The 18,301-nt window shown below is 45.2% G+C and overlaps 1 protein-coding gene across 1 annotated transcript in view; it reads right to left on the reverse strand.

Annotated features, from left to right (window-relative positions):
- IVD (isovaleryl-CoA dehydrogenase) overlaps positions 1 to 18,301 on the reverse strand; it is a 137,589-nt gene that overhangs the window by 109,966 nt on the left and 9,322 nt on the right. Inside the window, exons 2-3 of the mRNA XM_082275408.1 lie at positions 17,085 to 17,174; positions 6,471 to 6,522 (exon numbers count right to left, since the gene is read on the reverse strand). Coding sequence (XP_082131534.1) covers positions 6,471 to 6,522; positions 17,085 to 17,174 — 142 coding nt within the window. The remainder of the gene's footprint in view (positions 1 to 6,470; positions 6,523 to 17,084; positions 17,175 to 18,301) is intronic.

The following is an 18,301-nucleotide window of genomic DNA, read 5'->3' on the forward strand; positions in this document are numbered from 1 at the left end:
AGGACACCTTTGCCAGCAAAACAAAAAAACTTTTTCTTTTTTTTTTTTTTGTGTGTCTCCCCCTAGCGCAATAGCGCCCCTCAGAGTACCTGCTTCTCGATCCCAGAGAGAGAGAGAGGGACCCCCAAGGCTCACCAACCGATGCAGTGCAGTTTCCAACCAACTGCAGTCAGCGTCTGTCTTACACAGACTGGAAGGAGCTGTTTGCTTTTTCCCGGGTAGAAGGCGTGGCTCCGCCCCCTGTGTACGCCTTCCGGCGTTCCCAGCCCTCCACGAGGTAGCTGGGCTCACAAAACATGGCCGCCCCCATAGAAGAGACATAAGACTCCAAAAACATGGCGGCCGGCGTGACCTGAGGACATACATGCATTCGGTCTACGACAAAATGGCGGCGGACCGCCGAAATCGTCTTCCCAGCACATCCACCTGCACTCTGCTAAGAGGTGATATATGGATCTACAGAGATACACTACACATAAGGTAGGATTATACCTCCTATGTCTGCTGTAATGTTACAGTCTGCTGGGTAGAGTGTTAGCTCTTAAACCAAGTCCACTTCCCACAAACACATGCTGTATTACAAGGGGGACTTGTAAGTATCAGATATATACTGACCATATATGGAGGGGCCCATAATACATACTGCCTCATAACGAGGAAAAAAAGGGAACGTTTACTCACCATACCGAACCGACAGGCACCCTCTCTTCACAATACCCTCTCCACCGGGGTGGGGGTTTGTGGACGCCTCGACTCTCTGGTACCTGGCGTCCAAGCGAGACTTTTAACTCGCAAAGTCAGTCCCTTCACTGGGACTCCGTCGCGGCCGACCCAGCGCGGAGCTCTGGTCTGCACGCGCTCGTAGGCAGAAAACCGGGGTGACCACTGGATCTCAACATCCAGCCCGTCGCCCGGCCCCGCATACTTACTTGAATATGTCGCGGCCGACCAAGCGCAATGCCATGGTCTGCGCGCGCTCGTAGGCCGGCTGGGGTGACCACAAGTGTCGCCCAGTCCGGCATTTTTGCTTGAAGATCTCACAGGAAAAAAACACTGGAGAAAACTACCTAAAAAATGTCATTTTCTTAAAGAAAAAAAGTCTTGCCAGGACCAAAAGATCCCAGCAAGGAACTTAGGTCCTTACTCCTGACTAGACAGAAAAAAACTGATTCCCTGTAGCAGAGAGAGGGAGGATATACCCTCAGGGACTGCCCCTAAGGTGGAGCCAGAACGTTTTGTCTTTCTGCCTAGTCCTACTCCTGCGGAGACAACATAACCCAGCTCTTGAGAATCAAGAAGACTACGTCTGTCAATGAGCGATAGAGAAATTACAATTTTTTTTTTTTTTTTACTTACCTCGTAGAGAAAATATACTTACCTTACTTCTTTCTTCCTCCCCTCGGCAGCCACGGCGATTCGTCACTTCCTGGCTCTGCAAGGATTCCTGGGAGCTGAACGTCATCGCTCCCATGAATCATTGCGCCTGCACCGGCCCCGACGTCAGTTCCGGGGCGCGCGCGTCATTCCCTTCTAAACAGCTTCTGGGCATGCAGTGCATCGTGGGACCAAAGAAGACGGAAGAGGACGCAGAAGAGGATCGCGCTGGCTTCAAGCTGCCCACACCTGAGATGGCAGCGCTGGACAATACTTTTTCAAGGTAAGTATTTGTCCTAAAAGGGAAGTGCAACCCGGGACAGATCAGAGGCTATCCATTGTGGAATGTACTAGCCCTGACTGTCCCTGGGGTATTTTTATAAAAAAAAAAAAAAAAAAAAAAAAAAAAAAAAAAAGTTTTCCAGGGTGGAACTCCGCTTTAAGCACAAATAGGGAGTCTGACTTTGCAGAAAAAAATACTGAGTAGCAGAATAGCAGAGAGGGGGGGGGGGGGTATACCTCTTGGGACTGCCCATAGGCGTAGTTGTTATTTTTCTGCCTAGTGTCCTACTCCTGTAGGGGGCAGTATAACCCAATGGTCAAGAAGATCAGAAGATGTGTGTCAATGAACGAAAGAGAAAAAAAATATTTAAAGTGCCCTTGTCCCTGCGTGTTCACACGCAGAAGGGAACGCATAGGTACGTCACACCCACATCTGTAAATGGCATTCAAACCACACGTGAGGTATCGCCACGCAAGTTAGAGCGAGAACAATAATTGTAGCCCAAGACCTCCTCTAACTCTAAACTGGTAACCTGTACATTTTTTTTAAAGCGTCGCCTATGGAGATTTTTAAGTACTAACGTTTGGCACCATTCCACGAGTGTGCACAATTTTATTCCCCAGGATCTCTGCTAAAAAAAAAAACACCACAACAAAAAAAAACATATATGATGTTTGGGGGTTCGGAGTAATTTTCTAGCAAAAAAAAAAAAAAGAAGAAGAGAATGATTTTGACATGTAGGAGTGCCAGAATAGGCATGGTATTAACGTTAAAAGGATTATTGCCCCTTCTACCCGTCTCAGGTGTGCAGAGCTTCTTTAGCTCTTACATGACCATGAGCAAGGACGAAGTGTCTTTACACACTATCTACTACCCATAAGACAAATAAATGTGGGAAGTGCCTGGTGATGTGCAGAAAACATAAGACTAAAGCAGCAATAAGGGGAGTTTCTGTTTAAATTGTTCTGCGGGTTGTTTCCTGTCTGGGGTACAGAGCCATGTCTCATGTAAGCCGGTGTTCCGTGAGAATTACCTACCCCGTGAGAAAAACCTACCCTGGCAGTGCGCATGCTCACAGCCCCTAGTGCGCATGCGCACTAGTCTGAAATGATGACTCTTCCGTGGAAAAAACCTACCATCGCGGCGGGTACATTAAAACAGCTGTACTGCAATATGAGTAAGCTCCGCTCCTTGCCCTGTCACTTCCCTGATCTTGTCTACTAAATATAAAAGCGGCTGGCGGCTCCGTGATTTGTGTTGTCATACAGCCGCCGCCGGTTTTATATTTAGTAGACAAGACCAGGGAAGTGTCAGGGATAGCAGTGGAGATCACATGATATTTCTGGCGAGCTGTTTTAATGTAATTCCGCGGCGTTACAGACACTTTCGTACACCGGAAGTGACGAGGGTAGGTTATTCTCACGGGTAGGTAATTCTCACGGAACACCGGCCTGAAAGAGGACGTCAGGAAAGTTTCGATTTTTCCCTCACTTTCAAATCCCAGTGACAGGGTACATCGGGACAAATAGAGATAGTAAATCTCTCCGGTAGGCAGTGGGAGAGATTGCAGACATTGCATTGTTCGCTAAAAAGGTTGTTTTGGGAGGAAAGCACAGCAGACTTAAGTTCTGCTAACCAGTCAACAGATACAATAGTACAATAGAGAGTAACAGAATCTCCTCATCTAGGTTAACTGAAGAGAACATTGCAGTCATCTCTCAATTTTTCATTTTATCAATGTGTCCGATGAGATTCACTTTTTATATGTCACTATTAGAAAGGCTTAAGGCCCGTACACACGTACCGTAAATATTCGTCCGATCGGCCGATTGTCGGCTTGTTAGTATGATGCTTCTGACAAACGACTGCGACTTTTCAGCCGAACAAAATCTGGTCTGCATGCTATAAAATTTGAGTAGGCCAACACCAGAACGGCCGATTGTTCGTCAGTCAGTACAGATTTCGGCCGACAAAAGCCAGATGAGCAAGACTGGGCATGCTCAGAGAAGAAAAAACACACGGAAAGTTAACCATCACATGACATCACTTCTGAAGTTGGTTGTTGTTGGCCGACAAAATTCGTGTGCAGTCTTGAGCACTTTTCAACCAACAGGACAGCACTGGACAAAAGACGGCCGATCGTTCGGCCGACAATCGGTACGTGTGTACGGGGCTTTAGTTATTCACTTGTACGTACTGTTATTGTTTAAGGCGTTTCATTCAAAGCAATGCAACATCTTGAAAATATTGACTTTTTTTTAATACAAGTCAGTCCTTCTCATTATAATTACTGTCTATACCCAAAGGACTTGTTTCAATGGCCAAAAAGTTATTGTGCACTTCTCCTAGCTGCCAGGAATATAACTCCTAGATATTGATAGTCCATCTCTATCTCTACCATGGTGGAATGTAGTGTTGAACTGGCTCATTTACAACACCTAGAAGAACTTAGCAGCACAGCATCACGACAGGTCCCTGGTATACAGTACATTGCCACTTGGACAATTGGGATTGCCTTCTTGGGCTTATCGTGCTTCCATGATATTCCTTCTTCAGTGCACATCATAACAGCAACTGAGGCTGAATTCCCCAAGCCCCGTAATCCCCTCTCCTAATTTTTTCTTATTACTATCTCATCGTTTTGCCATGCACTCCAATTCTGCTTCTTTTCACATTCCTCACCAGCATTATACCAATAATAACTCTGCTCGAGTATAGAGTATGGCTTTTCCAATGGGCTGACAACCTGCTGCAACCAACCATTAAAATTGTATCATTATCTAGAACTCACAACAATAAATGGGTGGCACCCAGAGATTCTAACACATGGTATTTGACCAATATACCACATACGTACGATACCTATTCCCCCAGTTTGGTAAATTTTCTTGCACATCATAGAAATACATGCATTTTCATAAAACCAATAACTTTTATTCCATAAAAAAGGGAAAAAAAACAACACACTAACTAGATTACAAAATGCCAGTGGATACGATCATGTTTTTTTTTTTATAATAGTGCTTTTATAAAGCCCCAACATATTAGGGTTATATTCACATAATAGTAAAAGGGTACTAACAGTTTTAAATTAAAGAAAAAAAAAAAAAAAAAAAAAAAAAAGGGGGGGGGGGGGGGGGAGGACACGAGGACCCTGTCTGCACAATCTAAAAGATGGAGAAACAGTGCATATTTAGACAGAGAGACTTTTAATGATTTCAGTTGGATTAAAAGGTGATTATAAAAAAGGCTAAAAATTTCAGTGTGATTTGGCTCCATAGTATAGGTTAAGCAATACATAATTGCACTGAAAATCGCATCAAAATTGCTTTGGTGTTCAGAAGCACTAGGTTTTCCTAAACAAGACAAACACAAAAGTAGATCATTGCCCAAAGGACTGAGGAGTAACATGAGTTACACCCCAACACAAGAGAAAAGATAAAAATATAAAAGAAAATGTATTAATCCAAACCAGCAATATAACATACATTTAAAATCACAGTCATATAAAGTTGCAACCTATGAGTGCATAAGTGAACAACATAAGAAAAATTAGAGTTGAAAGCCTTCCATCAAAATTGATAGTCTGTGCTGATTTTTCTGTACACGTTTTGCAAGATCAAAGCTTGCTTCCTAAGGAGAAGCACAGAAGGGAATCTGCAAATGACAAGCAAATTAGAAAGGAAGGAGAAAAAAAAAAAAAAAAAAAAAAGGAAAAACCACCCCTTGAGTCGAGGAGAGAGAAGAGAGAAGAGGGAAGAGGCAAGAGGCAAGAGAAAAAGAGAAAGAGAGAGTGAGAGATGGATCAGCAGCCAAGGTTACCATGGTTAGAACACAGAGGGGGGACACAGGGACAGGCAGGCTCAAACAGGTTTTTACAGCTTAGACAGCACAAGCACTGTACTGTTTCATTTGCTATAAGTGAACAGGAGCAGTGGTGGCATTCAGCCGGTTCGCACCAGTTCCATTAGAACCGGTTACTAACTTTCTGCACGTTCACAGAACCGGCTGATCCCTCTGCGCGTCTAAGGACGCGCAGCACAATTCAATGTCCCACGCAGGCGCAGACGTGGCGGCCGGGGAGCAGAGCAGTGCGCCCCGACTCACCCATTCTGTGACAATAGCGAATGAAAATTTGCTATTGTCACACGGATCCTCCTCCTGGCCAATCAGGGAGCGGGTCCTCCCGCTTCCTGATTGGCCGAAAGGCAAACCCCGTGCCATTGGACGAGGAGGCAGGAGGACTGAGGACTCGGAGACGCAGAGAGCCGGGGACTGAAGAGAAGCCGCCCGTGAGGTAAGTGCATGGGGATCACTGGCACTCTGCAATTATTGGGGGCAATGCTGTGGGCACTCTGCAATGATCATCGGGGGCAATGCTGTGGGCACTCTGCAATGATCATCGGGGGCAATGCTGTGGGCACTCTGCAATGATCATTGGGGGCAATGCTGTGGGCACTCTGCAATGATCATTGGGGGCAATGCTGTGGGCACTCTGCAATGATCATTGGGGGCAATGCTGTGGGCACTGTGCATTGAAAGGGGGCACGCTGGTCTCTCTGCATTGAAAGGGGGGCACGCTGGTCACTGTGCATTGAAAGGGGGTACGCTGGTCATTGTGCATTGAAAGGGGGGCACGCTGGTCACTGTGCATTAAAAAGGGGCACGCTGGTCATTCTGCTGGGAAAGTCGGAACTGGTTACTAAAATTTTTGAATCCCACCACTGAACAGGAGCCCTTTTTTTGGGGGGGGGGGGGGGGTTACAACCACTTTAATACTGTATTTTCTAGTTATTAACTGCTATATACTTACTAGGAGCGGTTATTCCCAGAACACCCAGATCTCCAAGTTTCTTCCAAAAGTTCTAAAAAAACATAATTGCAAGGTAGCTCAGATTTACATTACAATTGCAACAACAACCAGCTCCTGTAAAGGAAATTATGGAATACCTACCAAGCCCCCCCCCCCCCCTTTTTAATAAAGGATTTTTTTTTTTTTTTAACTTTTAAATTACCATTTGTGAAACCTAATTTACACACACACACACATATACATACATAAATTCTGATAGATAAAATTATAATGTTTGGTGGTTCTATCTATCCAAGTAATATTCTAGCAAAAAAAATGGATTCTTGTCTTACCGTAAAATCCTTTTCTCTGATGCTCATTGACGGATACAGCTTCATATCTTCTTTGACCCTTGGTTTATGCTGCTCTCTATAGGACTAGGACACCAGGTGGAAAATAATTGATTACACCCATAGGGCAGTCCTAAGGGGTGTATACTCCCACTTCCTGCTATAGGACTTCAGTTTTGTAACAAGCAGTGTCAGAAGAATACATAACTCAACTCAGAGGGGTAGGTGCTGTGTCTGTCAATGAACATCAGAGAAAAGGATTTTATGGCAAGACAAAAATCCAGTTCTTTCATTTTCATTCATTGACGGACACAGCTCCATATCTTCTTTGACCCTTGGGACATCACCAAAGCAGTGTCAACATGAGGGGTGGGGAGAAAAACAGCAATAACATATTTCCCAAAAAGGCTAAAATGTAGCCAACCAGGTAATCCAGGAGCGCAACCAGAAACAAATGGAGATCACCTACCAAAAAAAAAAATATATATACATCCTCAAGTGGCTTAAGCCTCTGCAACAGCAGCCTGCAAAACTTGGTGGCCAAAAGCAGCATCCACAGATGCGAAGACAGGCCAACAGAAGGTTTTTGGGGAACCCCACTGACTTGCGACAATATCGTCGAAATAGGCAAGAAAGGGGAACACCTTAGTTGCCTTGGAAGGTCTACAGGGAACCAAATTGCACCAGCGCAGAGTTAGCGGTGTCCTCCAATTTTAACATTTCCCTCACTGATACATCAGTGCCTCCACAAGCACCTTTTCATGCGTGGCCGTAGTGGAAGAGGATTCGCGCTCGGTAGGGTCGCACTCGCTGCCCGGACTGGGAGGACCGTAAGGATCTAGGATATCCAGTGCGTCACCCACTCCAGCAGTTGATTGTAGTTCTCACTGGAACAGAAAATAAAAAGGAAAACAAAAAAAGACAAAAAAAAAAATTAAAAAATGCTAAGACCAAACGATCCCAGCAAGGAACGAGGTCCTTACTCTTGACTAGGCAGAAAAAAACAAGTCCTAAAAACAGGAAGTGGGAGTATACCCCCTAAGAAGACTGCCCTATAAGCATAGTAAATTCTTTTCTGCCTAGAGTCCTACTCCTATAGGATGACGCACCTGCCCCAGAAGTGACGAGCAGGGCATTCTGGGACTCTGACGTCACCGAAGAGGGCACGAAGAGGGACGCTCCGCCTTCAGCTGCCCACACCTGAGACGGCAGCGCTGGACAAGACATTTTCAAGGTAAATATTTCTTCTTACAGGTAAGTGAAACAGGGAACAGTTAAGAGGCTATTGTTGATTAAATGCACTAGCCCTGACTGTCCCGGGGGTATTTTTAGGTTAAAAAAAAAAAAAAAAGTTCTGCCCGGAACTCCGCTTTAACATCTAGATAAACATTTGCTGTAGGCTATTTTTTTTTTTTTCCGACAGCTGTGAGTGAACAGAGAACAGCTCTGTAATAATCGAGGACATGACGTTTTAAGATCGGGAAGGGGGGGGGGGGTGAATTGAGGTTGCGATTTTTTAATGATTAATCGTGCAGCTCTAATACACACACACTGCTCAAAAAAAATGTAAGGGACACTTAGCCAGAGTATAACATCAAGTCAATTAAACTCCTGGGATATTGATCTGGTCAGTTAAGAAGCAGAGCTTAATCAGTTTCAGCTGCTTTGGTGTTAATGAAATGACCAGGGGAAATGAGCAATGAACAATGAGACGACCTCCAAAAACAGGAATGATTTTACAGGTGGGGGCCACTGGCCCTTTTTTTCCCACCACTCATCTTTGACTGTTTTTTCACTAGTTTTGCATTTGGCTAGGGTCAGTGTCACTATTGGTAGCATGAGGCCATATCTGGACCCTATAGAGGTTGCACAGGCAGGTCAACTCCTCCAGGATGGCACATCAATACATGCCATTGCCAAAAGGTTTGCTGTCTCCCAGCATAGTCATAAGAGCATGAAGGAGATTCCAGAAGAGAGAGAGACAGTTAAGCCTCGTACACACGCGTCGAAAATCGGCAGGGAATTTTCGTCTGACGACCGATCTGCCGATTTTCGGCTTGTAATGCCCCGTACACATGTGCAGATCGTCGGCAGAACGATCGGCCGTCTTTTGTCCCCGGGCTGTCGTGTCTGTTGAAAAGTGCAAAAGACTGCACAAGAATTTTGTCCGCCGACTACAGCCGACTGCAGAAGTGATGTCATGTGATGGTTAACTTTCCCTGTGTTTTTTCTTTTCTGAGCATGCCCAGTCTTGCAAATCTGCTGTCTGTCGGCCGAATTCTGTATTGACTGGCGAACAATCGGCCGCTCTGGTGTCGGCATACAAAAATTTTAATGCTTGCACGACAGATTCTTTTCGGCCGAAAGTGCGCTGTCGGAAGCATCATACTAACAAGCCGAAAATCGTCCGATCGTTCGGCGGCCGAACATTTTCGGCCGACAATCTGCACGTGTGTACGGGGCATTAGTATGATGCTTCCAACAACCGACTCCGACTTTTCGGCCGAAAAAAAAATCTGGTGTGCAGGCTATGAAATTTTTGTCCGCCGTCAAAACACGGCCGATTTTCGTGCAGTCAGTACAGATTTCGACAGGGAAAAATCTAATGAGCAAGTCTGTGCTCAGAGAAGAAAGAATACAAAGAAAGCAAACCAACACATGACATCACTTCTGAAGTAGAATTTTGTCGGGCGAGAAAATTCGTGTGCAGTCTAGGCACATTCCAACCAACAAAACACCACTCTGGACAAAAGACGGACGATCGGTCGGCCGATAATCGTTGCGTGTGTACTAGGCTTTATCTAGGAGAGCTGGACAGGGTCGTAGAAGGTCCTTAACCCATCTGCAGGTGCGGGTATCTGCTCCTTTGTGCAAGAAGGAACTGGATGAGCCCTACATAGTGACCTCCAGCAGGCCACTGGTGTGAACGTCTGTGACCAAACAATCAGAAACAGATATCAGGAGGGTGGTCTGAAGGCCCGGCATACTCGTGAGAGCCATGTGCTCACTGCCAGGCACCGTGGAGTTTGATTGGTATTTGCCATTGAACATCAGAATTGGCAGGTTTGCCACTGGCACCCTGTGCTTTTCGCAGATAAGAGCAGGTTCATCCTGAGCACATGTGAAAGGGTCTGCAGAAGCCGTAGAGAATGTTTTGCTGCCTGTAACATCGTTCAGGCATGTCAAGTTTGGTGGGGGGGTTTCAGTGATGGTCTGGGGAGGCATTTCCATGGAGGGACACACAGACCTCTACAGGCAAGACAATGGCACCCTGACTGCCATTAGCTATGGGGATGAAATCCTTAGACCAATTGTCAGACCCTATGCTGGTGGAGTAGGTCCTGGGTTACTCCTGGTGCACAACAATGCCTGGCCTCATGTGGCGAGAGAATGAAGCCAGTTCATGTAGGATGGAAGAACTGATACCATTGAATGGCATCCACACTCGCCTGACCTAAATCCAAAAGAACACCTCTGGGACATTAGGTTTCGGTCCATCTGATGCCGCCAAGACAATTCTTGTGCCCCCCTGGTGATTTGACATAAGCCACGGGCATGGCATTGTCCGATTGAATACACACTGGACATCCCTGAAGATGATCCATCCAATGGTCCAGACACGGTCTGATCGCTCGGAGTTCCAATACATTGATCGGTAGTCTGGACTCTTCCAGTGTCCCGATCCCCTGAACAGAATGTTTTCAGAGGATGCCTTCCCAGCCGTATAAGCCTTCATCTGTGGTGATCACTGTCCAATACAAGGGGAGGAAGGATTTTTCCAGACGAAGCACCGGAGAACAAAGACACCATATCAGGGACTCCTTCGTTCCACGGCTCAGCCTGATCCGATTGTCCAGAGACTGCGAAGTCCTGTCTCATTTGGCCAGAATCTCCCTTTGCAGGGACCTCGTATGGAACTGTGCAAGCAGAATTGCCTCGAAGGTAGACACCATCAGGCCAGCACCTGCATGCAAGTCCAGAGGGATAATGATCTGCTGGAAAGCAGGAGACGAATTGCAGCCTGCAATTTCTGGAGTTTGTCCAGAGGATAAAGCACTCCGGCCAAGGCAGAGTCCACAGTCAGAACCAGATAGTCCAGCTTCCTGGATGGAACCAGAGCAGACTTCTGAAAATTCAGAATCCAGTCGAACTCCCACAGAATTCGTAGGGTGATTTCTGGGTTGTCCACCAGAACAGTAAGACTCCCCTCACAGAAGAAGGAGGTGGTCCAAGTAGCTGTACTGCAATCCCCTGTTGGCGTAACAAAGCTAGCACTGGGGCTAACACTTTTGTGGAGACCAAAGGTTAACGCCACAAACTAGGGATGCACCGAAATTTCGGCCACCGAAATTTTCGGCCGAAAATGAGCCTATCCCATTTCGGCCGAAAATAGGTTAAAAGTGCTGAAATTAATGGCCGCCGTGAGGAAGGAAGAGGGCGCAGCGCAGGTTTGAAAAGTCCCTGATTCTCCCGTCCGTAGGATAGGAGAATCAGTCTGTTCAATTAGGGGCCGTGGCTGCAGCCGAGCAGAGCGTCTGTGACACCTCGTCTCTCACACAGCCCAGCAGCGAGTACTCACTCCTCCCAGACACGGACAGGAGAGGAGAAAGGCATGCAGCTCATCCTCCTCCTCCCTCCCACCCCAGGTTTTCTGTGTCTGCCCGGGGCCGCCCACTCTCCTATCTCGGCGTATGTGCAGGACAGAGAGGGGGATGTGGGCGGGAAATATGAAAACAGCAAGCAGCTACGTACACATTCCAAGCCACATGAATGATACCTGAGCCATCCAGCCTCCTCCTCGCCCTTGGACCTTGAATGAGTGAGCACTGAGCACTGCATTTACACTTTTCATTACACATAACTTAACTGTCCCTATCTCCCTCCCTTGTCTCCCCTATCTGCCCCCTCTCTGTTCTTCCAAGTTCCATTGAGCCCTTATGCAGCCTATACATTGACTGCTTTTTTTATTTGTTTGATCATTATGCTGAAGGAAAAAAAAAAAAAAAAAAATAAAAAAAAAAAAAAGAAGGAAGAAGGAGCAGAGTGAGAGTAAGTGCCGGTTCTCACAGGTTGCCTCCCATAGGGAAGCTGCGGACCCGTTCTAATAGGAGCGACACAAGTCGCTCCGACCTAGAAAAAGGGTCCGGAGCTTCTTTGGGGCGACCGCCATAGACTTCAATGTTATGAAGTCCGTGGCGGCCGCTCCGAGGTCGCGGCGCGGTGCGAAGTAGCGTCGCTGCAATGTGAACCGGCGTGAAGGAGATTGCATCCTTGGGATGTGGAGGGACGTTGAGGCAGTGGGGGGGGGGGGGGGGGGTTAGCTGAGGCAGCTTACATATGGAATTAGTATTATGCAGCATGAGGGGGTTAATTTGTGCTTCATTAGTGCAACCAGTATCAGTGCAACCAGTGGTAATTAACACTGATACTGGTTGCACTAATGCAGCACAAAGGGGTTAATTAACTGCCACTGGTTGGTCACTAATGCATCAGTGACCAGCAGTGGCAATACATTAACCCCCTCATGCTGCATAATACTAATACCATTGGTAATTAAATTAACCTCTTGCCAACCCGTCACAGTACATATACTGTGACAGGGTGGCAGCGACAGGTGTACGTCGCTGCCTTTTTTTTGGTGTATGCCCCTCTTCTATCTGTTAAAATTATATGGGGGAAAAAGGTTTTCGGCCAAGGGCATCCTGCATTTTCGGTTTCGGCCCAAAATTTTCATTTCGGTGCATCCCTACCACAAACTGATAATGCTCCTCTCTCAAGGCAAAGTGGAAGTAGCGCTGGAGATCGGCAGATGTTGGAATGTGAAGGTAAGCATCCTTGATGTCGATACAGGCAAGAAAATCCCAGACACAGGGATGCCACCACTGTGCGAATGGACTCCATTCTGAACTTGCAAAACCATTCTGCACCAGCACAAAGCAGTTCAGCGCCTTGAGGTCCAGGATTGGATACACCTTGCCTTCCTTCCAGGGAACTGTAAACGGATTTGAGTGAAAACCCTAAAAGCGTTCTGAAGTCAGATCCCGGGACAATCACCATCTGAAACAAGAGGTCTTGTACCGCCCCAAAACAGACCCCGTAAGCGTTCTGGGGACAGGACGAACCTTGCCGGTGGGTCAAGAGCAAAACTCGATCTTGTAGCCGGACCAAATTACTTTGTGGACCCACTTGGCTTGTACCAGGGAAGTCTATGGGTCCGGGAAGGAGCCTTATCTGCAGGTCTGGAGAAGCCCGATCTTGACTTGCCAGAGCAGGTTCGTTTGTTTACTCCAAAAAGGAGGCCCTGAAAGGCTACAAGTCTTTGTCAATCGACCCTGAGGGGTGAAAAAAACAAAAAAAAAAACAAACAACTTTCCTGTTTTACAAACAAAAAAAAAAAAAACACTTATGAGGGCCTACGACGAGGTTCCTTGCCTTAATTAGTAAATTAGTAGCCTGTGGAAGAAGAAGGTACTCTTCCCACCCCACCCCCCCCCGTGAGACCTTTTGTGACGTCATCCAGGGTAGCTCCAAACAAGCGATCTCCTTCAAAGGGAAGATCAGTCAAGGCCTTTTTAGAAGTCTGGTCCGCAGACCAGGATTTGAGCCAAAAGACACGCCGAAGGACCACTGCCGAAATAGAGAGCCGAGCCACTAGGGGGAGCCGCATCCAAAGAGGCATCACAGATAAACTGCAGCCCCTGGACCAGCGGGTCTGCCAGCTCAGCAAAGGCGGGGGGGGAGCTGTTCTCCCTCCAGGTCATGGCGTAAAAGCCACTAGACTCACCACCAAGCATAAACAGGCACTTGCAGCCACCAGAATAATCTGCACTCCAAGTGCGGTGATCAGGAATTGAAAAGATCCAGGAAACAGCACAAGGGGATGAGGAGGGGCTCCCACCGCCGAAATCGCCACCCACAGGGCTCCACCGTCATGGCCACCGCAAAATGGCCACCATGCATAGAAACACAGGCGACAGCAAAATGGCAGCACCACGAGGCCTTCAGTGACCTAGGAAGAATCCCTAGGCCTCAAGAACAGGCCCAGGGCAGGACGGCGAGCCCTGGCAGGAGCCCCTACTAGATACAATCCTGGGAAGGAGGGGAACCCGGGGGGTCTGACCATCCCAAGGAGGGGCCCAGGTCCACCCCAAAACCCTCCATTAGAAGGGGGGGGGGGGGGACAGCTAGTCACCATACCAGTAACCAGGTGGGCACCGCTCCAGACAGAACCCTTCGCCATCAAAATGGCGGGGGGGGGGGGGGGACTGAGCCCTGGTCATATGCGCCCTCGCAAGGCATTTAACTCGCAGGCCATCCCCCGGTCCAGTGGGGCTTTGTTGTGGCAGATCTAGGAGCCGAGGTCTGCGTGCGCTCGCTGGCCAGACTGGGGTGATCTAGATCTAGATTATCCAGCCCATCGCCCAGTCCAGCAGTTGATTATAGATCTCACAGGAAAAACCAGGAGATCTCACAGGAAAAAACAGGAGGAAAAAAAGTTCTATCTAAAAAGAAAAAATTTGCCAGGACCAGAGATACCAGCAAGGAACCAGGTCTTTACTCCTAACTAGGCAGAAAAAAAAAAAAAAAAGAAGGAGTACCTATAGCAGAGAGAGGGAGTATACCCCTTGGGACTGCCCACAGGTATAGCCAGATTATTTTTCTGCCTAGTGTCATACTCCTGTAGAGGGCAGTATAACCCAATGGTTATGACGATCAGGAACTGTGTCCATCAATGAACGAAAGAAAAACATGTTTTTCTATGTTTCTATTGTATACATTTTATAAATCTTTCATTAATTTAAGGCAGAAATGTATTCTGGCAAAAATAATCCAAATGAGTGTATTACTTTGTGTGAAAGTTAAAGTCTACAAACTATGGTATCTGTATTTGAAAATTGAACAGTCCTGGTGTACTGACTGCCTATCTCATTTCTTGAGGCCCTAAAAAGCCAACACAGTCCAAATGATCCTTTTTTGGAAAGTAAGCAGTCAGGGTATTTTGTAAAAAGCATGATGAGGTTTTACCTTTTTTTTTTTTTTTTTTTTCCCCAATAAAGTTTTTTCCCCATGACGATGCCATTTTAACAAGTTGTGTTTCTCACACACAGCATAGGCATACTTAGAATTACACCACAAAACACATTCTGTGATGACTCTGGAGTATGGAGATACCATACGAGAAACTTTTTTACAGCCTAACCAAATAGAGGGACCCAAAATCCAAGGAGCACCCTTTGTGTTACAAGGAGCATACATTACACATCTAATTTCCTGACTACCCATTACATTTTTGGAGGTGCTGGGGCACCAGGACAGTGGAAACACCCCAAAAAATTACCCATTTTCATTTTTTTGCCACAAGTTTTTGGAAAATGCAGTAAAGAAAAAGAAAACATTTTTTTAAACACACAAAGTTATCAAATAATAAAAATGTTTCATATACACATCATAAGCATACTTAAAATGACATCCCAAAAAACAAACATTCTGGTACTCCTCCCAAGTATGGCGATACCACATGTGAGACATTCATACCCTAACCACATAATGCCATAAAATCCAAGGTGTACTTTCATGCATCCTAGGGACATAACTTAGGCATCTAATATCTAGACTACCCATCACATTTGTGGAGGCCCTAGAGCTTCAGGACAGTAGAAACACCCACCATCTGACCATATTTTGAAGAACACCCCAAGGTATTTTTTTTTTTTTTTTAAAAGAGGTATTGGGGAGTCTTTTGAAAACTTAATTAACCACTTGCCGACTGCCTAACGACAATTTACGTCGGCAGTCAGCCCCTCACAGGCAAAGTGACGTAGATCTACGTCGCTAGCCTGTGAGGGTCTAGGGAGCGAGCGCGCGCCGCCGGAGGCGTGGTCACGGACCCCCCCCCCGCGCGTGTGACCGGCGGACCCGATGTCCGCCGGTCACTCTGCAATTGCCGCTGCAGAGGGAGAAAGTCAAGCGGCTAGTGTAAACAAGCCGCCTGTCATTCTCCCCTGTGTAGAAACTGTGATCACACGGTTCTACTATGTAGGACCGTTGATCACTGTTTCTACAGCTCAACCCACAGCCAATCACAGTTAGAATCACGCCCCTAGGGACACACACAGCCCCTCCCTCTCAAATAAAGTTAACCCCTTCACTACCAGTGTATTTTTACAGTAACAGTGCATATGTATAGCACTGATTACTGCAGTAATGTCACTGGTAACCCCAAAAGTGTCAAAAATGTCAGTCAAGGGTCCGATCTGTCCGCCGCAATGTTGCAGTACCGCAAAAAAAAAAAAAAAAAAAAAAAAAAAAAAAAAAAAAAAAAAAATCGCAGATCGCCGCCATTACGCGTTAAAAAAAACAACAAAAATGACAAAAATCTTTCCCTTTGTTAGTAAACGCGATAACTTTTGCGCAAACCAATCAAAATACGCTTTTTGCGATTTTTTATACCAAACATATGTAGCATAAAACAAATTGGCCGAAAATGTTAAAAAATTTTGATTTTTACATTTTTTTGGGGGAATGTCTTATAATAAAATGTGAAAAATATTGTTATTTTTGCAAAATTGACGCTCTTTTTTTGTTTATAGCGCATGATCAAAAAAAAAAAAATCGCACAGGTGATCAAATACCACCAAAAGAAAGCTCTGTTTGTGGGAAAAAAAGGACGTCAAATTAGTTTAGGTACAGCGTCGCACAACCGCGCAATTATCCGTTAAAGTCACGCAGTGCCGAATCGCAAAATACCCCCTGGTCAGGAAGGGGGTAAAATCTTCCGGGGCTTAAGTGGTTAAATTGCTACAAGCTTTTGGAAAGTGCAGAAAGTAAATGGAAATGGTTTTATTTTTCTCTAAAATGCAGCATGGGCATACTAAGAATTACACCTGAAAACACATTTTGTTACTCATCCCAAAAATGGTGATATCACGTGTGAGACATTTTTACTACCTGGACTGATTACGTACTGGACATTGTATCTTGTGTATTACAGAAATCAACCACTCGTAAAAAAATAAATAGTACTGTAATGGTCACCTCTGTATGAATGGTGAGGGAATATAGCTTACTGCAGTGTCACCTACAACACTTAAACATAAAAATATATAATAGTAAGTAAAATTCAGCTAAATACAACATGGAACAAACTTCATTGTATTTTAGTTATTCCCCCACAATTTAAAATACTAAACAAACAATTACACACCAATAAGAAGGCATAATACATTGGTGCACAATTAACTGCCAGAGAGAACACTGTGATCCAGATGTAACAACCACAACTTACCCTCAGGTCTTTGAATTCATTTTGTTGATCAATTTCATTGGCTTTAGGTGCCAGATGGTCCTGGAGGAACCTGTGTACAGTGTGCCGGAGCTGAATGGGAGAGAAACAAGGCCTCCTGGTTAATAAAAAAAAGAGTCTTGGCAGATACATTATTCCGACAACTACTACTACACACAGACTGACATACCTGTGTGTCTAAAAAAAGATAGATAGCAGCGCTTGGTCACACACACATAATGTGATAGGCCACTAGGGCTATCAACATCAATACTAAAATCTAATAGGCTGCCAGCACCAAAGATATGATTAATCCAAAGGTAAAAATAAACAGAAAAGTGCAGCGCCAACAATTATTAGCACTGGATACGCTATTAAATTGAACATACACTTTAAGAAAACACATCATCATAATGTAGCTCTTAATTACTGCATGTAAATTACTCATGTGAGAATGTGTAGAAATCACATATATAAATTAAGTATTATCCGATTGGTGCCAAAATAAATCTAAACAAGTGCCACTTCATTACCTCTGCACTTTGGAAGCACAGGTCACCTTATGTGACCTTGTCATTTGCACTGTCGCACCATTGGCATTTTTGGGAGTATTCAGATCCATCTATTTGCACTGATTCAACAAGAACTGTTTTCTGCACATTATGAACTTTGCATTTATTTATTAGTAGTAGTTCAGTCAGCGCTATTGGCACTTTATAAAAGTTTATTTAATGGCACTTGTTTAGATTTATTTTGGCACCAATCGGATAAGACTTCATTTATATATGTGATTTCTACACATTGGGCACATTTTATATATAAATATATATTTATTTACACTAAATATCACTATTTATCGCTTATTAGTTTTTACCTACATTGGTGTACAAATTGATTGGATATTGTTCACCTTACGGTTATATGATATTTTTGCGCAGCAATTTATTCATATTATTTACACTGTGTGAGATAGAGGATTGTTTGGAGCGATTATATCGTTATTTCTTTGCTCGTAGGATTTATCGTTTAAATGGGTACAGCATTGCATAACTGCGCAATTACCAGTAAAAGTCACGCAGTGCCAAATTGCAAAAAACTGGCCTGGTCATTAACTACCTCAATACTGGGCACTTAAACCCCCTTCCTTCCCAGACCAATTTTCAGCTTTTAGCGCTGTTGCATTTTGAATGACAATTGCATGGTCATGCAACTGTACCTAA

The sequence above is a fragment of the Pelophylax lessonae genome (genome assembly GCF_965119305.1).
Source record: "Pelophylax lessonae genome assembly, chromosome: 13".
NCBI lineage: Eukaryota > Metazoa > Chordata > Amphibia > Anura > Ranidae > Pelophylax > Pelophylax lessonae.